This window comes from Oncorhynchus masou, chromosome 28, assembly GCF_036934945.1.
Source record: "Oncorhynchus masou masou isolate Uvic2021 chromosome 28, UVic_Omas_1.1, whole genome shotgun sequence".
Taxonomy (NCBI): Eukaryota; Metazoa; Chordata; class Actinopteri; order Salmoniformes; family Salmonidae; genus Oncorhynchus; species Oncorhynchus masou.
In genome coordinates, this window is record NC_088239.1 from 15575420 (window position 1) to 15602244 (window position 26825).

The 26825-nt window shown below is 43.5% G+C and overlaps 1 protein-coding gene across 1 annotated transcript; it reads right to left on the minus strand.

Annotated features, from left to right (window-relative positions):
- Positions 1-1098: 1098 nt before the first annotated feature.
- On the minus strand, positions 1099-25834 carry LOC135517247 (myb-related protein A-like). The gene is made up of 17 exons (XM_064941375.1): positions 25402-25834; positions 19524-19623; positions 19083-19154; positions 16194-16286; positions 13168-13388; positions 11410-11608; positions 11239-11313; positions 10745-10855; positions 9879-10004; positions 9609-9719; positions 6065-6403; positions 5745-5932; positions 5510-5624; positions 5281-5394; positions 5080-5184; positions 4770-4961; positions 1099-3429 (listed from the first exon to the last, which is right to left on the minus strand). Exons 1-17 carry the CDS (start codon positions 25422-25424, stop codon positions 3298-3300), a joined length of 2316 nt encoding a protein of 771 aa, XP_064797447.1. The 5' UTR covers positions 25425-25834; the 3' UTR covers positions 1099-3297.
- Positions 25835-26825: the final 991 nt, after the last annotated feature.

Here is a 26825-nt window from a genome sequence, read left to right on the forward strand (position 1 = left end):
CTCTCTGCATTGAACACCAATTCACACAGCAAAGTTTGAGCACTGTACAACAATGACTTGAAACAGTATATATATTTAAAGTAAAACATACTTCTCTAAAATCAATAAATGCTTTACCCATTGATTGATGTGCTACAGTACTACTAAAATAGATTTCTGTCAATACACTGTATAGTACACGCGTCTGTATAGTACACACGTCTGTATAGTACACGCGTCTGTATAGTACACGCGTCTGTATAGTACACGCGTCTGTATAGTACACGCGTCTGTATAGTACACGCGTCTGTATAGTACACACGTCTGTATAGTACACACGTCTGTATAGTACACACGTCTGTACTGATACCCAACAGGTGCATGTGTGGCCAAGTCAATAAGGAGTGCCCTGTGCAGGACCAAAACAATACACTCAGTAAACACAAGGCTTTACAGGCTGATGCCAACAACCAATTAAGAGGCAGTAAGCCTTTGACATGTCTCAAGCCAGTCCAGACCATCTGAAAGCAACAATAGCTCAAGTCCTGCCCAGACAAGAAACAGATTGATCTAGTGGATATTTGCGTGCGCGTTTGTCTGTACTGTTGATGCTGCCCCAGCAGAAGGCAAGTCGCCAGGCCTTGTGCCCCTCCTCTTGGGGGCAATTGAGTGAATGGGTCTGTAAAAGCAACAGGCCCTGGGGACAATAGCGCCCGGGGGCATTAAGTCACGGGTGACTGGGCGTCTTTAGGGCCAGCAGCTGACCCTGTGGAGAGGCCTCTTGTCCTGCCGGAGGGGGACTCGTGTCACAGACCCCAGGCCAAGCTGACAGCACACCGCCACACACACACGGAAGGGGGATTGTGTCCATGGTGAACCCAGGCCAAGTTGACACACACCACAGGCAACATATACACAGATACTGTTAATCTACTGCCAGAAGGACCTGACAGGACTGGACAGGGAACAGAAGAGTCCTTCCACTGGAGGGAACAGGGATAGAAGGTTTTTGGATGAGGTTTAACGTGAATAAGACTGCAGTGTTAAAGAGAGGTGCACCAAGATCATAACATCTTATTGCTGTTATATAACACAATGACAAAGAAGCACAAACGCAATGCAATAACATTTTATTATTATTACATATTAAGTACATGGTTACAATGGCAGTTGGCGGGAATTCTATGGTACCTGGTTATGATTTCAACAGTAAACTTTGACAATGACATAATGGACGTGTTACGTCTGTGATTATTGTAGTTGTAGTAAAAACATGATCACTGAACAGTTCAACGTATTGCTTATTGTTCATGCTTGATTATGACAACAACTGCTACTATAACTATACTCAATTCCCTTATAACCGAGGGTTAGATGTCCAAGTGTTACGTACAAACATGCTACAAACCAAACATACTGAAGTCAAACCAACCGACGGAACAGAGAACAACCATATATCCATATTTACTGGAGCTGTTAGATGTCGGAAAATAAGAAAGAAAGTGTGGTTCTGTGGAGTTCAGAGAGGGTGAACATACATGATCTTTCCACTTGATCTCTCCTGAGGAGATTCCCTTCTTATTCTCAAACACACTTAATGCTGGGTAATCCCCATTATAATCTAGATTCTAAACAGCTGGAAGACTGTCGGAACAAATGACACCCACCATCACCACAGGGTCCATAGATACTCTGCTGCATCCCTATTAGGCAACCAATCAGAGCCATAGAAGACCGCATTGTCACATAAAGACGTAAAAGCTTCATCTTTCATTGTATGTTGAATATCTTGTGTTGTACTTGTAATTATTACTTATAAACAATGGATTTTAAACAGCTCTGTCTTTACATCTGTATGTCAGTGTTTAATAGTCACATGCAGTGACACATTCATCCAATGGCACTAGATTTAAATAAATGAAACAAACAAAACACACACAAACAAATGAACAAAACAACACTTAAACGATGAGAAAAGTGCAATTTGTCTATTAGAGGTTGGAGACGGAATCCTGCTACTACCTATGGAGAATACAAAGCAACTCTGATTCCAGGGGAAACTGTTCTACCAATATCAACAACTCGGTGATGTCACGATACAATGGTTATTAACTAAATCGGATAGTTAAAACAATGACTGAATGAAAGAGATTAGTGGTAGTGCATGTTCGCTTGTTATGTCTAATTCGTAGAAATGAGTTGAAAGGTAGCCCAATCCTTTTTCTGATAGAAAGAAAATATCATTATTTGATCATTTATTTTTCAATTTTTTTGAAATAAATAAATTAGTAAACATTGAATAAATAGAACCTCAACTAAAATGCTTGCTTTAGCACACTGATGACATGAGCGCTATGTGTCTGTACCAAACATGACAACTGGATTCTGATCTAGGTTCAGTGTGGTAGAACTGACCTTATAGGTCAAAGGGTTTCAGAAGGGTTTTAGACTGTCTGTCAGCAAAGGTACATTTCTCAATGGAAACTTTGTGTTCAATTTACACTTATATTAATATCTAAGTTTTAGAGAACAGATAATAAATAAAATAAGATAAAAACAAACAAATGAACAAAAAAGGTACCCTTCCATTTTGAGTTTCTTCGCAGTTTCAAGCTATGAAATACATTCAACAAAAGTCTCAATTTGAGACTGCTAAAGGGAAGTATGGCCTTGGAATGGAAACTTCATTGTACTATCCAGTTACCTCCTCAACACTGACCGTTTCTCTGCAGCCAACCCCTACTCAGTAGTGCAATACTGACAGCTCTCTCTCTATCCTCTCTTTCTCTCTCAAGACTTCACAACAACAGGTTTAGCAGTACAGGGTAGTTCTACAAACAAGCTGAATATACATATACATGTAATGTTACATCATAAAATGTATTTTTTCATTTTTGTTTAAACAATATATTAACAATATGAAACTCATAAGCAGTCACTGCTACAGTAGTAATACAAAAACTATTTCTACAGCTTGCTACTTACTGTATGTGCAGGTTGTTCAGTTTTAACACATTATAAACTAGTGCAGGAAATCGAGTATTGTACAACCCTGTTACATGGCTAGGAGGTCAACGGCTGGTGGTATTCAAAAGACAAACAAAGCAATTTATGACAACCGGGCAGTGTGACCCGGAAAAACAACAGTCTTACCTTTTCTGTAAAGTATTCTGTGTTACACTTGAGTGTTCAGTTACCGATCTTATCAATACACAAATGTCTAAATGATTTGAGTAGATCTACACCAGATTGTCTAAGTATGTTAAGAGTCATTATGAGAAGGAGCGTGGACAGATGTAGTGTGTGAGGACGTAGGTCTCAGAGCACAAGCGCCCTCGAGGTGCAGCCGGTGGACGTGTAGGTGCTACTCAGGTACTGCCGGGCCTGCTCTGTCATAATCCGCTGGTCCTCCGTCTTCCCATAAACCACTGCTTCCCACTGGTTGCTGACCTGCAGGAGAAGAAACAAGACTATTCTCTCCCGCATCTCAACGTATTAGTCTATCCCCTTCTCACAACCAAGACCTTGATGCTCAATAAAAAAATGTTCACTGAAAAGTTGGCAGGTTTCTTTGACAAGGGACCAGCTGTACCTAATTTACTGTCCAATTTGGAGGGACCTTTCCCCTCTCCCTATCATTATATATATATCGTCTGAGGAGAAATAATGTCAAGTTAGTATTTACTGAAATGTTGTTGTTTAAAAAATTAAAAAATTCTCCACATACACCAGATAGGGGCAGTGAAATGTGTTGTTTTATAATGCAATGTGTTGTTTTATAATGAAATGTGTTGCTTTATAATGAAATGTGTTGTTTTATAATGAAATGTGTTGTTTTATAATGCAATGTGTTGTTTTATAATGAAATGTGTTGCTTTATAATGAAATGTGTTGCTTTATAATGAAATGTGTTGTTTTATAATGAAATGTGTTGCTTTATAATGAAGTGTGTTGTTTTATAATGAAATGTGTTGTTTTATAATGAAATGTGTTGCTTTATAATGAAGTGTGTTGTTTTATAATGAAATGTGTTGTTTTATAATGCAATGTGTTGTTTTATAATGAAATGTGTTGCTTTATAATGAAATGTGTTGTTTTATAATGAAATGTGTTGTTTTATAATGCAATGTGTTGTTTTATAATGAAATGTGTTGCTTTATAATGAAATGTGTTGTTTTATAATGAAATGTGTTGTTTTATAATGAAATGTGTTGCTTTATAATGAAGTGTGTTGTTTTATAATGAAATGTGTTGTTTTATAATGCAATGTGTTGTTTTATAATGAAATGTGTTGTTTTATAATGAAATGTGTTGCTTTATAATGAAGTGTGTTGTTTTATAATGAAATGTGTTGTTTTATAATGAAATGTGTTGCTTTATAATGAAGTGTGTTGTTTTATAATGAAATGTGTTGTTTTATAATGCAATGTGTTGTTTTATAATGAAATGTGTTGCTTTATAATGAAATGTGTTGTTTTATAATGAAATGTGTTGTTTTATAATGCAATGTGTTGTTTTATAATGAAATGTGTTGCTTTATAATGAAATGTGTTGTTTTATAATGAAATGTGTTGTTTTATAATGAAATGTGTTGCTTTATAATGAAGTGTGTTGTTTTATAATGAAATGTGTTGTTTTATAATGAAATGTGTTGTTTTATAATGAAATGTGTTGCTTTATAATGAAGTGTATTGTTTTATAATGAAATGTGTTGTTTTATAATGAAATGTGTTGCTTTGTTTTTTAAAGGGTAGTCAGGAGTTACACCAAAGAGAGGTGTCTGTGTGTACCTGTCCAGGTGAATCGTGGTGGGAAATTCTGACCGAGGGGGGGTTCTTCCTCTTGCGGGGGCTGGGAAGGTGGCGCCGGGGGCCGCAGGACCCCTCCTTCCCAGACGAGGGGGGGCAGGGGCGCTCCTCTCTGTCTCTCTCCGGGAGTGGGGTCATCAATAAGGAGCTGGTTAACAAACTCTCCTCTGGGACCTGGAGGGGGGCAAGGACGGGTAGACATTGATTAGTTGGTTGGTTCATTGATTGACTGATGAATTGATAGATTAGTTGGTTGGTTGACTGATTAGTCTGATTATATCCCAGAACCCACCAGTGCGTTATTGAGCTGGTCCTGGTATAGCTGGACGTTAAGACAGTCTTTCCCCCAGGAGTCCAGCACCAGGGACTTACGCACCTTCCTGGCTGGCCCATCCACCTGGGAGGGTCAGGGACAAGGTTGTGGTTAGACTGGATACCAAGTCAAACAGAGGTCATGAAAAGTTTAGTTGTACATGGTTATATGAACACCTACATCATGTTTCCATGTCCTGAAGTCTGGTTGTGGTTCTCTGGTGAAGATGTCTGATCCTATCTCCTGCTTCAGCACCTCCCTGATATCTTCCTCCAGAAAGGCCAGGGGCTGGGGCTGAGATAGACACACACACACATTACACACATTAATATGAGCACAGTAACAAAGTACACACACTCCTTAGAACACACAGTGAATTATAAATACACACAGCTAACTTCACACTTACCACCATCTTTAGCGGCCCATGCATCTTCTCCTGGGCGGCCAGGGCGTTCTTAAACGGAGTAGGAGTTCTGGGAGTCGGAACCATTATGGTCTTATGAATCTTAGGGGTCCTGAAACTGAGTGAGACAAAGAGAGATATTCTTACAACACCTGCCGAAATGATGAGATCAATACATCAAACACACACACAGAATTCATCAAATGTGAAAATATGGAGGAACCTGTAACTCGCTTACCCCATATTCTCTTTCTGGTGTTTGGGCGTGGTCTCTTTCTGGTGTTTGGGCGTGGTCTCTTTCTGGTGTTTGGGCGTGGTCTCTTTCTGGAAGGGTGTGTTGAGGAGATAGTTCTGGCCACAGACCGGGGTGGAGGTCAGAGCAGGGTTGTCCAGGCTCAGATGCTCTCCTCCTGATGTGTTGAAGAACTGGAGGAAGACATGATCACAGCAGTTAGAGACGGGAGATAAGAAAGGGGGACTATAAAGAGAAGCTATACTGCCAGAGCCAGATGCGTTGCACCATCATGCCCTAGCTTGAGCACATTTCTAGCATCTTGCCTGGGAGAGGGTGAAAGGCCGTGCTTTTGTGGGGGTGTTCTTGGGCGAGTTGATGCTGGGTGACTCTAAGAAGGACGCACGGCTCCTAACAGGGGACTGGTCCACCCTCTCTGTCCTCTTCTTCATCCCCAGGGACGGCAGGCCTGGTCTGGGCACGTTGTTTGGGGTATGGACTTTCCGCTGACCAATGGGGGCACAGTGCTTTGTTGAGATGTCGTTGGTATACCTCATCCCCTCTGTGGTCCTCCCCTGGGGTGCGTAGCTCCCCTGTGTTTGTTTCGGGGGAGTCGTCGCCTCAGACATGTCAAAGCTGGCCGCCTCGCTCCATGTCATAGGGTCCTGTAGAGCCAGACACATCTACAATGGATTTTCAATACATTCATGCTCTGGGTCTGGTATATATCAACACACACAGCCATATACTGTACACACACATCTACACCGGGCCCTGCTCCACAAGGGGGAAAAATAGGGCTTAGCCCCGTCAGTTGAAACTTGTGCCATCTCAGTTTTAGTATTATGTCTCTATATAAAAATTATTGAGTGACAGGTTGGTGAAAAATCTGTATCTCCGCTGCGCTGTGTCAGCACAATGGACAGAGCGCTGCGGTGTGTGTGGGGGCTATGGAAAGCCACTGGGGAGTTTAGGTTTGACTCCTTCAGGTTTATCGTTGAAGCTGCTTCACTCAACTCTGCCTCACGCCCCACTACTACAGAGTTTAGTTAGCTTCTTAGCTAGCTGAAAAAAAGGTTAGTGTTATTAGCCTTAGCCTATTTAGGTAGCTCTAACCAGCAAGTCTGCCACTGCCACAAATGATATCATAAATTGGCTTGGCCAAAGCACTAAGACAAAGTTAAAGAAGGAGAACGATGAGCAGCAGCATCAAACCACGAGGCCGCCACCAAGCCCAGCAGCGATGATGCTGCTGAGTGCAAAGCCTACCCAGCCTTCTACAAGTGCCGCCAGGATAGCCTTGGTTGTCATCGTAGCCTATTGGTTGTCATCGTAGCCTATTGGTTGTCGTGGTAGCCTATTGGTTGTCTTGGCAGCCTATTGGTTTTCTTGGCAGCCTATTGGTTGTCATGGCAGCCTATTGGTTGTCATGGTAGCCTATTGGTTTTCTTGGCAGCCTATTGGTTTTCTTGGCAGCCTATTGGTTTTCTTGGTAGCCTATTGGTTGTCATGGTAGCCGATTGGTTGTCTTGGCAGCCTATTGGTTGTCTTGGAAGCCTATTGGTTTTCTTGGTAGCCTATTGGTTTTCATTGTAGCCTATTGGTTGTCTTGGCAGCCTATTGGTTGTCCTGGAAGCCTATTGGTTGTCTTGGCAGCCTATTGGTTTTCATGGTAGCCTATTGGTTTTTGTGGTAGCCTATTGGTTTTCTTGGTAGCCTATTGGTTGTCTTGGCAGCCTATTGCTTTTCTTGGCAGCCTATTGGTTTTCATGGTAGCCTATTGGTTTTCATGGTAGCCTATTGGTTTTCATGGTAGCCTATTGGTTTTCTCGGTAGCCTATTGGTTTTCTCGGTAGCCTATTGGTTTTCATGGTAGCCCATTGGTTTTCTTGGTAGCCTATTGGTTTTCTTGGTAGCCTATTGGTTTTCTTGGTAGCCTATTGGTTTTTGTGGTTGTAAAAGGAACTGTACTGTATTGGAAACATGTTTATGGTAGGCTGGCATTGCTTACGTGGGTGGAATTTGATCCACAGAAGTGTATTGTGCCATATGACAACGTGTTCCTGAACTCATGAGCGCCATGATTTTCCATGTTTGAAGTGGCCCTATTGGTTAATTTATTTGGCGAGACAGCTGTGCTTGGCTGCATCTCACTGTAGGAGGCTGTGTTTTGGTTATTTGGATCTCCATTTGCCTTTACTGTGCTTGTTTACTGTTTGTTTACATATATTTTATATATGAATGCTTCCGCTCAGTGTTTGAGATCAATTGACACCCTTTACCATGGAGCGTCAGGATTTATTTTTAACTACAAAACCCTTTACCCTTTATATACCAGGGTTGGCTGGTCTTCTCTAGTCACTCGTAGGCTTTATACTTTTATTTACAAAGCCATTTTTATTCCTCAGAAATGTGGTGGGTTCTCTCTTCGTTCACAAGACTTTATCCTGCTCAACTATTCTAAATGTCCGAACTGAATTTGGTAAAAGGGCTTTATGTAGTTTGCGCCATCCATTTGGAACGTCTTACAAAATACATTTCAACTGGAAGAACTTGTCCCGAGTGGTGTTTTTAAATCATTGATGAAGGATTTTGAGTCTGATTCCTTAACCTGTCAATGCTGTCATATGATTTCGTTACAGTCCTGTGACTTCTAAGGTTTAACTAGATGACTTGTAGTGTTCATGTTGTCTGTCTGTGATTGTGTAATGACTCGGTGCTGTCTATCAGGGCCAGCACGCTCTTGAAAAAGAGATTTCAAATCTCAATGAGCCCTTCCTGGTTAAATAAAGGTAAAAAATAAAGGTAAATGTAACTAGCTTAAATATATATTGTGTCATGCTTTTATCCATCTGATATTTTGTTGACTAGGCCTACGACTTGTTATCGCTGTTCTGTTCACATTCATTAGTTCTCATTTGCAGTTGTGTCCATTCTCTAAGCCAAACTGCTATTCAGTAGTTTTGTTTTGCATGCATGGAAAACTAGGTTACTCCTTTCAGCATTTAGTTTGCATTATTTTGGTAAGACAGCTGTGTGTACATAGTGTGTAATAAGTGAGTTACCCTATCTATCCTGTAGCCTATATTCATTACCAAAATGGAGCTGTCCATTGTGCTGATACAGCACAGCGGAGATACAGATTTTGTGCTAACCTGTCACTCAATAATTTTTATAGACATAAAACTATTTATATATATACTTATATATACTTTATATATACTTTGTTTACTGTGATATAAGCAGAATTCAATATAATTCCAATGCAAGAACCCGCCAAAATAGTCATCTTATCCTGGCTCTGGGTCTGATCTGCCCCCTAGTCACCTTATCCTGGCTCTGGGTCTGATCTGCCCCCTAGTCACCTTATCCTGGCTCTGATCTACCCCCCTAGTCATCTTATCCTGGCTCTGATCTGCCCCCTAGTCACCTTATCCTGGCTCTGATCTGCCCCCCCTAGTCATTTTATCCTGGCTCTGGGTCTGATCTGCCCCCTAGTCACCTTATCCTGGCTCTGGGTCTGATCTGCCCCCTAGTCACCTTATCCTGGCTCTGATCTACCCCCCTAGTCATCTTATCCTGGCTCTGGGTCTGATCTGCCCCCTAGTAATTTTATCCTGGCTCTGGTTCTAATCTGCCCCTTAGTCACCTTATCCTGGCTTTGATCTACCCCCCTAGTCATTTTATCCTGGCTCTGGGTCTGATCTACCCCCCTAGTCATTTTATCCTGGCTCTGGTTCTAATCTGCCCCTTAGTCACCTTATCCTGGCTCTGGTTCTAATCTGCCCCTTAGTCACCTTATCCTGGCTCTGGGTCTGATTTGCCCCCTAGTCACCTTATCTTGGCTCCGGGTCTGATCTAAACACTCACCGAGTCGATGAGCTCCATGGTCTCTGCGAACTCGGGGATGGTCTGCAGGGTGGAGAGCACAGAACTAGCCTCCACAGCCAGGAACTTACTGGGGGAGACATGGCGCTGAACCTGGTGCTGAACCTCCTCTGCCAGCCTCCAGCCCCCCTCAGCCAGCTCCACTGGTGGCCCTTGGCCTTCCTCTGCCCCCCTCCAGCCCCCCTCAGCCTGCTCCACTGGTGGCCCTTGGCCTTCCTCTGCCCCCCTCCAGCCCCCCTCAGCCTGCTCCACTGGTGGCCCTTGGCCTTCCTCTGCCCCCCTCCAGCCTCCCTCACTCTGATCCTCCAGACTGCTGCTGCTGGTGGTCATGGTGTCATCTGACACACTGTCTGCCCAGCTGGAGTAATGCTCCACACTCTGAGAGAGAAGAGACTGCGGTTAGGGTGCTGCTGATGCTGGGGTTGGACACCAACCAGGTCAGTAAGGCTGCCAGGATTCAGAAAACACCCAATGAATGAAGTTATGACGTTTCAAGGAAGTTCAATCAAGTTTAGATGACAAGGCAATGTAACGAAATTCATACCCAAAAGTCTCCCAACACCCAAACGTGTTCCCTCAGTCTAAAACGTCATTGAACCTCATTGAGAAGTCAGTGGTAGGCATGTGTTGTAACACACCAAGATATTTTATCATTTAAAATCTGAACCACTGACATCATCATAATAGTTTGTTCTGCAACGCAGGTTAAAATGAGATAAATGGATGGAGTGAATAGATGAATGAAGAAAGGCAACGAGGGGGGTTCTGCTATGGAAGCCACAGTGGTGTGGTGAAAGAAGGGAAAAGGTTTCAAAAGAAGAAGGAGGAAACACATGTTTGGTTCCAAACCGCTGGCTGAAGTGACACCGTGCACTACTGCTGTGAGGAGCAGATAGGAGGCTGGAGGAAGTGAGAGGAGGTTAATGGTGGCGGCCGCATGGCGAGATGGCAGGAAGCACTGAAAATGGGGATGGGAGGGGTAGAACTACGAAGCGTAACGGGAGTGTGGGGAGAGGGGTGAGATGGGTAGGCTACTATGACATCACTACAGCATAACTACAAGCTCAAGTGGACTAGGCTACATCATCACACACATACACACTGAGAGTGTGTCTTACACATGGGCCTCGGCACTGGGCCTGTCTCCGGACCTCGGTCTCTGCTGACATAAGCAGCAGCTCAAGCTCCTTAATTCTCTGCTCTTTGTCTGGATCATCATGGCAGGACGGCTGGAGTAAACACACACGGGAAGGAGAGGAGGAGTGGACGGAGGGAGTGAAGAAAAGGTCGGCAGGGAAAGAAGGAAGGAGAGAACAAATTTACTCACAAATGATTCATATCAGACTCAGGCTTACTCTGATTAACACCAAACCAAGACACCGAGAAGATACAGAAATTCAGGCAGGTCATTTAGTTGTTTGATTCAGAGGGTGATTAATACAAAGTAGACTGAAGTTAGTACGGTGGAAAGGTACAGAAAAGGGATGGTAAAAGTGGACAGGATTGGAACACACTTCTACTGATTTAGCTCCATGCTTCAGTCCAAACCTTGAGCTTTTGAGTCAAACAACATATCGGACTCTTGGCCAGCTGTAAAGGACAGGTCACTCACCAATAAGTAGCTGGAGGAGTCTGGGAGGCTGTCCATCAGCTGGCCACAGTGAGGGCTATAGAGGTAACCCCCAAGCTACAACACACAGGAACAATAAACACGGATCCTTTCAATATGCCAATAAACCTTGTTTGAATGAAACGGAACAGAAATGTCTGAGAGGCCTCTCACCTGAGTTGGTCCAGCTATGCCCAGAGGGCTGTGCCCACCGTGGGGGGTGTCTAGTTGGGGGACACAGGGTCTGTGGTGGCGTCGCTTCAACCCCCCATTCTCTGAGCTGAATCCCCTGCAGCCCTCCTGGAGATACCCCTCGTGCTCCACTTTCCTCCTCATGGTGGAGTTCCAGTGATTCTTGATGGAGTTGTCTGTCCTATAAGGGAGGTTGTTAAATTTTTTACATTTATTTTAAAATGATCCGTTATTTTACCAGGTAAGTTGACTGAGAACACATTCTCATTTGCAGCAATGACCTGGGGGATAGTTACAGGGGAGAGGAGGGGTATGAATGAGCCAATTGTAAACTGGGGATTATTAGGTGACCGTGATGGTTTGAGGGCCAGATCGGGAATTTAGCCAGGACACTGGGGTTAACACCCCTACTCTTACGATAAGTGCCATGGGATCTTTAATGACCTCAGAGTCAGGACACCTGTTTAACATCCCATCCGAAAGACGGCACCCTACACAGGGCAGTGTCAATGCCCTGGGGCATTGGGATATTTATTTTTAGAGCAGAGGAAAGAGTGCCTCCTACTGGCCCTCCAACACCACTTCCAGCAGCATCTGGTCTCCCATCCAGGAACTGACCAGGACCAACCCAGCTTCAGAAGCAAGCCAGCAGTGGTATGCAGGGTGGTATGCTGCTGGCATACTTTAAATACTAAATACTTTAGATCTGTCCAAAAACCTAACAAAACCTACGCTTTTGCCCTTAGCATTACACCTTTGGTAATGGGACCAGATACTACTATACTCTAGGTGTAGGAAATATGAAGGAAAGCTGACCAGGAGAAGAAGGGAAACCACTTTTACTCTATTGAGATGTAACCACCCACTCTTACTATTTTGAGATGCAACCACCCACTTTTACTCTATTGAGATGTAACCACCCACGTTTACTCTATTGAGATGCAACCACCCACTTTTACTATTTTGAGATGTAACCACCCACTTTTATATTTTGAGATGTAACCACCCACTTTTACTATTTTGAGATGTAACCACCCACTTTTATATTTCGAGATGTAACCACCCACTTTTACTATTTTGAGATGTAACCACCCACTTTTATATTTTGAGATGTAACCACCCACTTTTACTCTATTGAGATGTAACCACCCACGTTTACTCTATTGAGATGTAACCACCCACTTTCACTATTTTGAGATGCAACCACCCACCTTTACTCTATTGAGATGTAACCACCCACTTTTACTATTTTGAGATGTAACCACCAACTTTTATATTTTGAAATGTAACAACCCACTTTTATATTTTGAAATGTAACCACCCACTTTTATATTTTGAAATGTAACCACCCACATTTACTCTATTGAGATGTAACCACCCACATTTACTCCATTGATATGTAACCACCCACTTTTACTCTATTGAGATGTAACCACCCACATTTACTATTTTGAGATGTAACCACCCACTTTTATATTTTGAGATGTAACCACCCACTTTTACTCTATTGAGATGTAACCACCCACTTTTACTATTTTGAGATGTAACCACCCACTTTTACTCTATTGAGATGTAACCACCCACTTTTACTCTATTGAGATGTAACCACCCACTTTTACTCTATTGAGATGTAACCACCCACTTTTACTCTATTGAGATGTAACCACCCACTTTTACTCTATTGAGATGTAACCACCCACTAACTCAGGCAAAGAGATGTACGGTATATCATTTCGTTACCTTCCAGGCAGCAGCTTGGAGATCTCGGCCCAGCGGTTGCCCAGGCGTTTGTGGGCCTGGTAGATGATGCTGTCCTCTTCCTGGGTCCAGGAGGACTTCTTCACCTCAGGGTTCAGATGGTTGTGCCAGCGCTCACGGCACTGCTTCCCGATCCGCCCCTGCAGGTGCTTGGCAATCACAGACCAGCGCTTGGGGCCATATTTATGAACCAGGTCAATCACCTATACACACAGGAGCAAAGAAGACAGGGACTTCTTACAATGCAATCCTCTGGAATCACACCGCCTGTTCCCGACCCCTGGCATACTGTATAGTATCTATTACTGGAGGGAATCACGCCGCCTGTTCCCGACCCCTGGCATACTGTATAGTATCTATTACTGGAGGGAATCACGCCGCCTGTTCCCGACCCCTGGCATACTGTATAGTATCTATTACTGGAGGGAATCACACCACCTGTTCTCGACCCCTGGCATACTGTATAGTATCTATTACTGGAGGGAATCACGCCGCCTGTTCCCGACCCCTGGCATACTGTATAGTATCTATTACTGGAGGGAATCACACCGCATGTTCCGGACCCCTGGCATACTGTATAGTATCTATTACTGGAGAGAATCACACCGCATGTTCTCGACCCCTGGCATACTGTATAGTATCTATTACTGGAGGGAATCACACCACCTGTTCCCGACCCCTGGCATACTGTATAGTATCTATTACTGGAGGGAATCACGCCGCCTGTTCCCGACCCCTGGCATACTGTATAGTATCTATTACTGGAGGGAATCACACCACCTGTTCCCGACCCCTGGCATACTGTATAGTATCTATTACTGGAGGGAATCACACCACCTGTTCCCGACCCCTGGCATACTGTATAGTATCTATTACTGGAGGGAATCACACCGCATGTTCCCGACCCCTGGCATACTGTATAGTATCTATTACTGGAGGGAATCACACCGCATGTTCCCGACCCCTGGCATACTGTATAGTATCTATTACTGGAGGGAATCACACCGCCTGTTCCCGACCCCTGGCATACTGTATAGTATCTATTACTGGAGGGAATCACACCGCATGTTCCCGACCCCTGGCATACTGTATAGTATCTATTACTGGAGGGAATCACACCGCATGTTCCCGACCCCTGGCATACTGTATAGTATCTATTACTGGAGGGAATCACGCCGCCTGTTCCCGACCCCTGGCATACTGTATAGTATCTATTACTGGAGGGAATCACGCCGCCTGTTCCCGACCCCTGGCATACTGTATAGTATCTATTACTGGAGGGAATCACACCACCTGCTCCCGACCCCTGGCATACTGTATAGTATCTATTACTGGAAGGAATCACACCGCCTGTTCCCGACCCCTGGCATACTGTATAGTATCTATTACTGGAGGGAATCACACCGCCTGTTCCCGACCCCTGGCATACTGTATAGTATCTATTACTGGAAGGAATCACACCACCTGTTCCCGACCCCTGGCATACTGTATAGTATCTATTACTGGAAGGAATCACACCGCCTGTTCCCGACCCCTGGCATACTGTATAGTATCTATTACTCGAGGGAATCACACCACCTGTTCCCGACCCCTGGCATACTGTATAGTATCTATTACTGGAGGGAATCACACCGCATGTTCCCGACCCCTGGCATACTGTATAGTATCTATTACTGGAGGGAATCACACCGCATGTTCCCGACCCCTGGCATACTGTATAGTATCTATTACTGGAGGGAATCACGCCGCCTGTTCCCGACCCCTGGCATACTGTATAGTATCTATTACTGGAGGGGATCACACCGCATGTTCCCGACCCCTGGCATACTGTATAGTATCTATTACTGGAGGGAATCACACCGCCTGTTCCCGACCCCTGGCATACTGTATAGTATCTATTACTGGAGGGAATCACGCCGCCTGTTCCCGACCCCTGGCATACTGTATAGTATCTATTACTGGAGGGAATCACACCGCCTGTTCCCGACCCCTGGCATACTGTATAGTATCTATTACTGGAGGGAATCACACCGCATGTTCCCGACCCCTGGCATACTGTATAGTATCTATTACTCGAGGGAATCACACCACCTGTTCCTGACCCCTGGCATACTGTATAGTATCTATTACTGGAGGGAATCACGCCGCCTGTTCCCGACCCCTGGCATACTGTATAGTATCTATTACTGGAGGGAATCACACCGCCTGTTCCCGACCCCTGGCATACTGTATAGTATCTATTACTGGAGGGAATCACACCGCATGTTCCCGACCCCTGGCATACTGTATAGTATCTATTACTGGAGGGTTAAATGCCATTAACGCACAAACAGAGGTGCCACATCGTCATTGGCAACACTAGAGAATGTCAAGAATGCAGCTGAAGAAGTAGAACTAGTTGCCACAACACTTCTGTCATGGAGCCAAACATGTTTTGTCATCTCTTAGCAGGCCCACACCACCCAGTGCTATTATCTTCCTGAATATCTTACTTCTAGCATGTCACTAAGGGCAAGCCAGAGCAATACTATCACTGGTGTGTTGTGATGTGAGGCCTAGATGTTGGAGGAACAAAATATCAATCTTGACATTCCAGTAGGCGAGGAATCATGTAGTTCTATTTAAGGAATATATTGTTCACCTTCCAACTATGAGAGATATGACCCTAAAGCCTGGCTGAGGAGGGGCTCAGGACCAGGGAAACTTGGAGAGCTTTGGTTGTTCTAAAGCATGAGGTAGTGAGTCGTATGCACAGCCAATGAAAACTACTGCAGGGTCTATGGGCTACAAACAGGGATAGAGAGTGGCAGAGGAACGTGTGTACTGTATGTTCCTTTCAATGTTTCAGATTACAAAAAAAAAAGGTCTGTGATGTTCCTCCTGCAGCTTGTTTGTATTGTGTTATCAAGGAGCCGCTCCAATAAAATTCAGAACAATACATGTTCTCGCTAGCTCTTTATCTACTTCTTTTTCCACCCCAGGTTGGGGTAACTCCCATCTCCACTTACCTTCTGATCCTCCTCTTTTGTCCAGGGTCCTTTCACCAGCTCTGGGTTGAGCACCTTCTGCCAGCGGTGCTGACACTGGCCATCTGTCCTACCCTGTGACAGACACAATGCAGAGCACAACACCTCATTAACACACAAACCCACCTGCAGCTGTCCCTCCCTGAGTTATCATATTCACATACACACACTTGCTAATAACCCCACCTCACACAACACTTGTGAGTACTACAAATAACCCCACCTCACACAACACCTGTGAGTACCACTAATAACCCCAGCTCACACAACACCTGTGAGTACCACTAATAACCCCACCTCACACAACACCTGTGAGTACCACTAATAACCCCACCTCACACAACACCTGTGAGAGTCACTTGTCATATCACTTTTCTTATCCAGATAATAAAATAAAATGTTATTCATCACAAGCTTCGTAAACAACAGGTGTGGACTAACAGTGAAATGCTTAATTGCGGGCCCCTCCCAACAATGCAGAGAGAAAGAAAATAGAGAAATAATAGAAAAGTAAATCACGTAATAATAAAAGTAATAATAGATACATAATGACTTGAATAACTTGGCAATATACAAGAGGTACCAGTACTGAGTCAATGTGCAGGGGTACGAGGTAATTGAGGTAGATATGTACATATACTAGGAATAAAGTGACAGATGGTTAAACAGTAGCAGCAGCATATGTGATGAGTCAAAAATGTTTGCCCAAAAGGTCCATGCAGATAGTCCGGGTAGCTATTTGGTTAACTATTTAACTAACTATTTAGCAGTCTTTGCATAGGTACCACTTGCTGTGCGGTAGCAGAGAAAACAGTCTTTGACTTGGGTACTTGGAGTCTTGACAATTTTTAGGGCATTCCTCTGATACTGCCTGGTATAGAGGTTCTGGATGGCAGGGAGCTCAGCCCAAGTGATGTACTGGGCCGTACACACTACGCTCTGTAGCGCCTTGTGATCGGATGCCAGTAAGTTGCCATAGCAAGCGGTGATGCAGCCAGTCAAGATGCTCTCAATGATGCAGCTGAAGAACATTTTGAAGATCTTAGGGCCCATGCCAAATCTTTTCAGCCTCCTGAGAGGAAAGAGGCATTGTCGTGTCTTCTTCACGACTGTGTTGGTGTGTTTGGACCATGATAGGTCCTTAGTGATGTGGACCTTGTCCACTACAGCCCTGTCGATGTGAATGGGGGCGTGCTCGGCCCTTCGTTTCCTGTAGTCCACGATCAGCTCCTTTGTCTTGCTCACATTGAGGGAGAGGTTGTTGTCCTGGCACCATACTGCCAGGTCTCGGATCTCCTCCCTATAGGCTGTCTCATCTTTGTCAGTGATCAGGCCTACCACTGTAGTTTTGTCAGCAAACTTATGATGGTGTTGGATTCGTGCGCGACCACACAGTCGTGGGTGAACAGGGAGTACAGGAAGGGACTAAGCATGTACCCCTAAGGGGCCCCCGTGTTAAGGGTCAGTGTGGAGGATGTGTTGTTGCCTACCCTCACCACTTGGCGGCGGCACATCAGGAAGTCCAGGATCCAGTTGCAGAGGGAGGCGTTCAGTCCTAGGGTCCTTAGCTTAGTGATCAGCTTGGAAGGCACTATGGTGTTGAACGCTGAGCTGTAGACAATGAACAGCATTCTCACATAGGTGTTCCTTTTGTCCAGGTGGGAAAGGGCAGTGTGGAGTGATATAGATATTGCGTCATCCAGGAAGTCTGGGATGATGGTGTTGATGTGGGCCATGACCAGCCTTTCAAAGCATTTCATGGCTACAGATGTGAGTGCTAAAGGGAAATAGTAATTTAGACAGGGACTATGGTCATCTGCTTGAAACATGTAGGTACTACAGACTGGATCAGGGAGAGGTTGAAAATGTCAGTGAAGACACTTGCCAGCTGGTCTGCACATGCTCTGAGTAAGCGTCCTGGTAATCCATCTTGCCCTGCGTGCTTGTGAATGTTAACCTGTTTAAAGGTCTTACTCACATCGGCCACGGAGAGCATGGTCACACAGCCGTCCGGAATAGCTGATGCTTTCATGCATGTTTCAGTGCTCCTTGCCTTGAAGTGAGCATAGAAGGCATTTAGCTCATCAGGTAGGCTTGTGTCACTGGGCAGCTTGCAGCTGAGTTTCCCTTTGTTATCCATGATGGTTTGCACTGCCACAGCTGACGAGCGTGAGAGCTGGTGTAGTAGGATTCGATCTTAGTCCTGTATTGATGCTCTGCCTGTTTGAAGGTTCAATCGGAGGCCGTAGGGGATTTCTTATAAACGGCCGGGTTAGTGCCCCGCTCCTTCAAAGGGGCAGCTATAGCCTTAAGCTCAGTGAGGATGTTGCCTGTAATCCATGGCTTCTGGTTGGGATATGCACGTACAGTCATTGTAGGGTCGACGTCGTTGATGCACTTATTAATGAAACCGGTAACTGATATGGTAAACTCCTCAATGCCACCAGATGAATCCCAGAAAATATTCCAATCTGTGATCGCGAAACAGTCCTGCAGCTTAACACACAATTCAGCGTGCCACTTCCGTACTGACCGGGTCACAGGTACTTACTGTTTGAGGAGTTTTTGCTTGTAAGCAGGAATCAGGAGGATAGAGTTATGGTAAGATTTGCCAAATGGAGGGCGAGAGAGAGCTATGTGTGTGGAGTAAAGGTCCATTTTTTTCACCCTTAGTTGCACAGGTGATGTTGGTAGAAATGAGGTAAAACAGATTACAGTTTTCCTGCATTTCCCCCCATTGCTATTACATATCATCAATATATAGACATGATTTTTGTTAGTGTGTTACTGTGCTTATTACAGAAAGCTTTGTATTTTAACACCATGCTCTAACAGTGTGTAATGATTAAGGGGAAAACATGTTTTACTTACTTGAAAATTATTAGCTACTAATTTCCAGGAGTCTGCTCCATGCTGCTCCACTAACTTCTTCAGCCTCTCGTCCTGCAGCGAGAAGGGGGGGGGGGGTAGAGAGAGACAGTCAGGAGCCAACCTTCCTGAGACACTCCCTTCATCCTCAGTGCTTCCATAAGGTAAACACCCTTAACACTTTTCTTTAGCAGGGGACAAAATAGGGCTTCCTACATGTCATACCATAGAAAAGCAGCAGGTTGCTGCAGACAATACATTTATAAACAAACAGACTGTTGGACCACAGCACACTTTCACGCACATGCTATTCTCAATCCATTTGAACACTAAAACAATGCAAGACAGGTCCAATAAATAATGGTTCAACAGTGAGTGCAATAAAGTAACTAGCACACTTGACCAAACTGGCCCGCTCATATGCCTCTTATAGAATTAGCCCACCTCATCGCGAGACCATTTGCCTTTGCACAGTATCTTCTTGTCTTTGCTCTTGTCCTTACTCTCAGGATCTGTGGAGTGTAGATCTTCATCCTCAGACTCACTGAAAAAGGAGAGATGGAGAGGTAGAGGAAAGAGAGAGAGAGATACTCTTATTTTTTTTTATCTCTTTTTACATTTCATTATAGTCAATAACTAATCAACACAGCCACTTAAGTAAAACAAGAGCATTGACATAATCATGACACAATATTACAGAGTGGACTCAGAACTAGTGACATCAATAAAACATAAAAAGACACAAGCAGGAACAATACATCATTCATGCCACAACTGAGTCACATACAGCGCCAACCCACTGATAGCCAATTACAAATAACCGTCCAATTTCCAACTGAATCAGAAGTCAATGGATCGAGCAGGCAGTCATTCATGGTGAAGCAGGACTGGCAGTAGTCTCAGTACGTGGCGCGCTGAGACGGAAAGAGTTGAGATATGAGTTGAGACTCATATTAAACAGAACATTCCTGACCATAATTAGAGTAGCCTAGCCGTCCCTTGTTCCCTGCTAGATTAGGCATTATGATGCCAACCCTGACTGTGGCAGACTGCCTCTCTACCTAGGTGGTAAAAGGGTAAAATATAGTCTTATTGGGTATAGTGAAACAACTGTTGCCTTTTTTGGGGCAAATCCACCTTCACACAACTGTCCCTTTTTTGCCTCGAATGTTGATTTTAGGAAAATAGGGCCAGCTTAAACACCTATAACTCACAATCTATAAGATTTAATCAAGACAGCAAAAAGCTGTAATAGTGGACACAGCTTTCCCTTCTCCAATGTGAAACTCTGCCACCAGAGAAAGTAGTTGTGCACACTTAGCTCTGTCCATAGAAATGTCTTGTTGCTGGGCAACACTTCCTTCATGGCGTCACGTTGTGCCAGGGGTAGAACATCTAATAAACAGACAGGGAGGAGGGTTGAGGACAGTGGTTACCCAGAGTAATCACAGAGCAAGTTCACACTGACACTGTTCCAACGGCTGAGACGCACCAGAACCAGAGCTATGTAATAAATCTACACCACAGCTGTCAACAGAGACATACTGAGCTATTGGTCTCATTGCATTCCAGATATTGTCAAATGAGAGTCTGAAGTTTGATACTATCACAGCACAGTAACATAATATGGGCCTACATGCAATTGACTGATTCCAAGGCCAGCCACAGCCCCATACAATCCCAGAGACTGAAGGACAGGGGCTGCATTCAGAAGAGCACAATGTGTTGGGATCGTTCAGATATACAGTACCAGTCAAAAGTTTGGACACACCCACTCATTCAGGGTGTTTTCTTAATGTTTTACTATTTTCTACATGGTAGAATAATAGTAAAGATATCAAACTACGAAATAACACATATGGAATCATGTAGTAACCGAAAGGGCGGCAGGGTAGCCTCGTGGTTAGAGCGGTGGACTAGTAACCGAAAGGGCGGCAGGGTAGCCTCGTGGTTAGAGCGGTGGACTAGTAACCGAAAGGGCGGCAGGGTAGCCTCGTGGTTAGAGCGGTGGACTAGTAACCGAAAGGGCGGCAGGGTAGCCTCGTGGTTAGAGCGGTGGACTAGTAACCGAAAGGGCGGCAGGGTAGCCTCGTGGTTAGAGCGGTGGACTAGTAACCGAAAGAGCGTCAGGGTAGCCTCGTGGTTAGAGCGGAGAACTAGTAACCGAAAGGGCGGCAGGGTAGCCTCGTGGTTAGAGCGGTGGACTAGTAACCGAAAGGGCGGCAGGGTAGCCTCGTGGTTAGAGCGGTGGACTAGTAACCGAGCTGTCGTTCTGCCCCTGAGCAGGCAGTTAACCCACTGTTCCTAGGCCGTCATTGAAAATAGGAATTTGTTCTTAACTGACTTGCCTAGTTAAATAAAGAAAAAATAAAGTGTTAAACAAATCAAACAATATTTGAGATTCATCAAAGTTTGCCTTGATGGCAGCTTTGCACACTCTTTGCATTCTCTCAACGAGCTTCACCTGGAATGGTTTATTTTGCAACAGTCTTGAAGGAGCCCTCGAGGGGTGTTGGGTCATTGTCCTGTTGAAAAACAATTGATCGTCCCACTAAATGCAAACCAGATGGGATGGCATATCGCTGCATAACGCTGTGGTAGCCATGCTGGTTAAGTGTGCCTTGAATTCTAAATAAATCACTGACAATGTCACCAGCAAAGCACCTCCTCCTCCATAATTCACGGTGGGAACCACACATGCTGAGAGCATCCGTTCACCTACTCTGCGTTTCACAAACACATGAAGAACCAAAAATCTCAAATTTGGACTCATCAGACCAAAGGACAGATTTACACTGGTCTAATGTCCATTGCTCATGTTTGTTCGACCATGAAGGACTGATTCATGTAGTCTCCTCTGAACAGTTGATGTTGAGATGTGTCTGTTACTTGAACTCTATGAAGCATTTATTTGGGCTGCAATTTGAGGCTGGTAACTCTAATGAACGTATCCTCTGCAGCAGAGGTCTTCCTTCCCTGTGGCGGTCCTCATAAGAGCCAGTTTCATCATTGCGCTTGATGGTTTTTGCAACTACACTTGAAGAAACTTTCAAAATTCTTGAAATGTTCCGCATTGACTGACCTTCATGTCTTAAAGTAATGATGGACTCTCGTTTTTCTCTCGTTTTTCTGTTCTTGCCATAATATGGACTTGGGCTATCTTCTGTATACCCCCTTACCTTGTCACAACACAAGTGACTGGCTCAAACGCATTAAGAAGGAAAGAAATTCCACAAATTAACTTTAAACAAGACACACCTTTTAATTGAAATGCATTCCAGGTGACTACCTCATGAATCTGGTTGAGAAAATGCCAAGTGTGCAAAGCTGTCATCACAACACAGGGTGGCTATTTTGAAGAATCTTAAATATAAAATATATTTTGATTTGTTTAACACTTTTTTTGGTTACTACATGATTCCATATGTGTTATTTCATAGTTATGTTGGCTTCACTATTATTCTACAATGTAGAAAATAGTAAAAAATAAAGAAAAACCCTTGAGTGGGTGTGTCCAAACTTTTGACTGGTACTGTAAATATATTTTGTAGGATTAACATGCATCTCGTACATGTAAAATAAGGAATTTCATCTCTGTTCATTGCATTTTTTTCCACATTCAGCCTGATGCCATCCTCCTGGTTTCGATGAAATGTTGGGTGGATTTACAACAGTCTTTCTCCCCTCTCTAAAGAAGGTCAAAGTATGAAGTTCCTAAATATGGCTCTGTTGTTTTTGTCTCTGAAATGCACACTCACATGCGCCACCAGCACAGCAGATGCACACACACGCGCACACACATTCAAACACTCTAACATGTACACATGCTGTACACATTCGAACACACACACTGTGGTGAGGAAAACAAGGCCTCCCACAGGTTTCCAGTACTGGCCTGTGATGAAAGAGCTTCTTCAGTGGTGACTGGGACATGCCAATTGAATTTCAGCATAATTCCCCCACTACAGGAAAGAGAGAGGTGGAAGTGGGTCTGAGCCCAGGGTGTGTGCTCCCACATAAACAGACTCTTTGTAATATCTAGGTGTGTGGCATAAAGGTGTGTGTGTGTGTGTGTGTGTGTGTGTGTGTGTGTGTGTGTGTGTGTGTGTGTGTGTGTGTGTGTGTGTGTGTGTGTGTGTGTGTGTGTGTGTGTGTGTGTGTGTGTGTGTGTGTGTGTGTGGTGTAGCGCGGGCTGCAAGGAGGCAGGCCCGGGGTGGGGCTAAACTAATAGGTCAGACCTAACGGTCCAGGCTGAATTAAACAGGAGTTTCAAAATTGACTCAGGGGGATTGGTATGATTTCTTATATAAGAACTTGGCCAAGGTGCCTGAGCCAGTACTGTGCCGAGTCTTACGTTCTCTCAAACAACTTCTTCCTAGACTACTAGTCATCTTAATCTATGTGTCATACCTACGTAATTTGTGTACAATGTTGGCGAATGCACAAAAATATATTTTCTAAATCAAACGTGTCATATTCTTCATATGCTTTTTCAATGCCTCATTTATTATGTGAATAAAATATAAAACTGAAATAATGGCCTCTGTAGACTGTGTTCCCACAGGTTTCTTCAATTCAAACTTGAACTTCCATGTGAAATGTAAAGCAGAGGGAGAGGTAGAAAGGACCATCCTCCACCACCCTGGCCCTCCCCTATCACCACCAGATGGGGCACACCGAGGGGGTCGGGTCTAAGAGGGGTAGAGGGTGGAGGGATACACACACGCCACTGAGTTGTTCGTTCAGATGGAAATTACGTCATTGTCATGTTTGTGTGTTTAAGGGCAGTTAGCAGGCTCCAATCAGCCTATAAATCAATAGTTAATTCAGCCATCCAGGGTGGCAGGTAGCCTAGTGGTTAGAGTTGGACTAGTAACCAAAAGGTTGCAAGATCAAATCCCCAATCTGTCATTCTGCCCCTGAACAAGGCAGTTAACCCACTGTTCCTAGGCCATCAATGAAAATAAGAACTTGTTCTTAACTGACTTGCCTAGTAAATAAAAAATAAACACAGCTGTGTCATTCTAGCCTTACCTCAGAGGGAAAATATCTCCATAAATTAATAAATAAATTAATACATAAATTAATACATTTGTGCTCTGATTATCCTATATACAGTATTTTTCATATATATAATTAACAAACTAAATCTGATTTGTGAAAACAATAGACATCTTTTAGATGCCTAGCCTACAGTATTAACATTCTCTGTTTACCATTTTATGGGACTCTCTGTTATAGGGGATTTTCCAAACATGTACCCACACAATGTGGCAGAATGGTGCACAAAACAATCACAATCCTATGTTTTTTTCTAAATCAATACATCTATTTTATTTCCCTTGAACAATAATGTCCATACTAAAACAACAGAGGGCTGGGCCATCTAATATATTTTTTTCTGTAGCCTTAGATGAAAATAGCAAGTGCTCCATCTGTTCAATAGTCTTACTCGTGCTACGTCTCACGGTAATGGCTAGAAGGGATCCAACTTTTGTCAAATCAACGTCACATTTGACTTTTCGTAGCAGGTTAGGAGAATTTACGAAGCAATGCAGCAGGTTAGGAGAATTAACGTATCCGGTTAGGATAATTAGGTGAAGGTTAGGAAAAGAGCTGGGGTTAGCTAAAATTCCCCCAAAAACTAACTTTTGACGTTAATTTTACGAAAGTTGGATCTCTTCTAGCCAAGACCACATCTCACAGACTGTCAGCCATGTTTTCTGTTCGAGGGAAAGATGGGTGTTGAATTGAACAACAAAATACAATACAGACCAAAGCAGTTACATAAACCACCGAACAACTCAAATCAACGTTTTTTATTTGTTTTATCAAAGTTAGCATGACCAAAAGGGACATAGCCTAGTCTACTACAAAATAAGCAACTCAAACAGCTGTGCTGGTTCACAAGCTCGCGACATGCTTTGGTTATTCACTGAAGAGTGCCACATGCACTTTTATGACTGTTCTATTCCCATACATTTTGCACAAACATCCAGCTAAATAAAGTATTGATGGAATTGATTCAACTATTTTAATTAACCTTTAGAATCCTAACTAGGCTGTAATTTGCTGTAGCCTACTGTATTTCAATATCTAACTAACACGTTATGTGACCGTGAGCAGGTGCTCGTGATGTGTCAACGATCAACGTGACATCTGGCTCAATATAATGCCATGCCTGAGCAATGGGTTTCACTATGAATTGCATCTTTACTATAGCTATTTTGTTGCAACATTTTTGTATCATATCTGAAACCATTCAAATGTAGCTAGTACGCAGCCAAATGAACTACAGATTTAGCAGCAATGTGTCACCTACCTGCGCGACTTTATGTTGGCCATGACAGCTGATCAAAGCTTTTCAAATAAGAAATCCTCTATTTGTAGTTGGTCTAAAATCCATATAAAAGCGAATTAGATTATCTCCATGGACAGTTATCCATACAGTCCGATGTCTGTCATCTTCCAGTTTATTTTCAGACAGTAGCCTAAAATACAGTGCCACACTTTCGCTGGTTAGCTAGCGGTTCACTTTCATGTCAAACTCTTTCTTGTTGTAGGAATTGTGTGCAATCGTAAATAAAAACGCATCTCCTTATATTTTGCCTGTCACCGCGATGCATGCAATGTCAATATCCAATCGAATAGGATGTGAACATATATAGCTAGCTAACCTGCCTTGTAGGCTACACACTGTTCTCCCTCCCACTGTACTTCTATTTTGTTATTTTCGCATTCAGATTTTGTCGATCCCGCCGAATCTCGCGCCCAGCCTCCTTCCAGAAGGGTGTTTGAATCTGCGCAGGCGGCCTCGCACCTGATTGGTTAGAATCAGGGGAGCGCTCCAAAAGAGCCTTTCGCTTTGAGCGCAAATGAACATTGTGACAATTAATACGACAGTATTGTGGTGATAAAAACCTATATATATATTTTTTTATCTGTCTATTCTACAATCATCATACAAACCTGTTGTAAAAATCTAGACGATTATGAAGGTAAAGATAAGTATTTATAACATTTTTTTTTTACAATAACAACAATATTCAAGTTATGTTCAATGCACAACAAAACATTAGGCCTACTGTAGTAATAATTAACAGAGGCTGGCAGACAGTGTGCCTTTCTGCATGCATAACAACAGCCGTGGAATGACAGCTCTATTTCAAATGGTGTCTTGCTGCCCCCTTGTGTACAAATACTTTGTGACATACATTACATGACCTGAACAACTGTAGGCCTACATTTACATTTACATTTAAGTCATTTAGCAGACGCTCTTATCCAGAGCGACTTACAACTGTACTGTATTATGGATCTACGCTACCATTCAAACGTTTGGGGTCACTTAGAAATGTCTTTGTTGTTGAAAGAAAAGCACATTTTTGTCCATTAAAATAACATTGCATTTGTCAAAAATACAGTGTAGACCTTGTTAATGTTGTAAATGACTATTGTAGCTGGAAACGGCAGATTTGTTATGGAATATCTACATAGGCAAACAGAGGCCCATTATCAGCAACCATCATTCCTGTTTTCCAATGGCACGTTGTGTTAGCTAATCCAAGTTTATAATTTTAAAAGGCTAATTGATCATTAGAAAACCCTTTTGCAATTATGTTAGCACAGCTGAAAACTGTTGTGTAGCAATAAAACTGGCCTTCTTTAGACTAGTTGAGTATCTGGAGCATCTGCATTTGCGGGTTCAATTGCAGGCTCAAAATGTCCAGAAACAAAGACCTTTCT

What these genes read in the sequence shown, in the direction of transcription:
- LOC135517247 (XM_064941375.1), bottom strand. Translation starts at nt 25,424, where the DNA reads ATGGCCAACATAAAGTCGCGCAG. An exon ending in AGGAAGGCCAAGGGCCACCA is followed by an intron (nt 9,720 to 9,878) that starts GTGGAGCAGGCT and finishes GTTCAGCACCAG; the next exon opens with GTTCAGCGCCATGTCTCCCC. An exon ending in ATGGGCCGCTAAAGATGGTG is followed by an intron (nt 5,395 to 5,509) that starts GTAAGTGTGAAG and finishes TGTCTATCTCAG; the next exon opens with CCCCAGCCCCTGGCCTTTCT.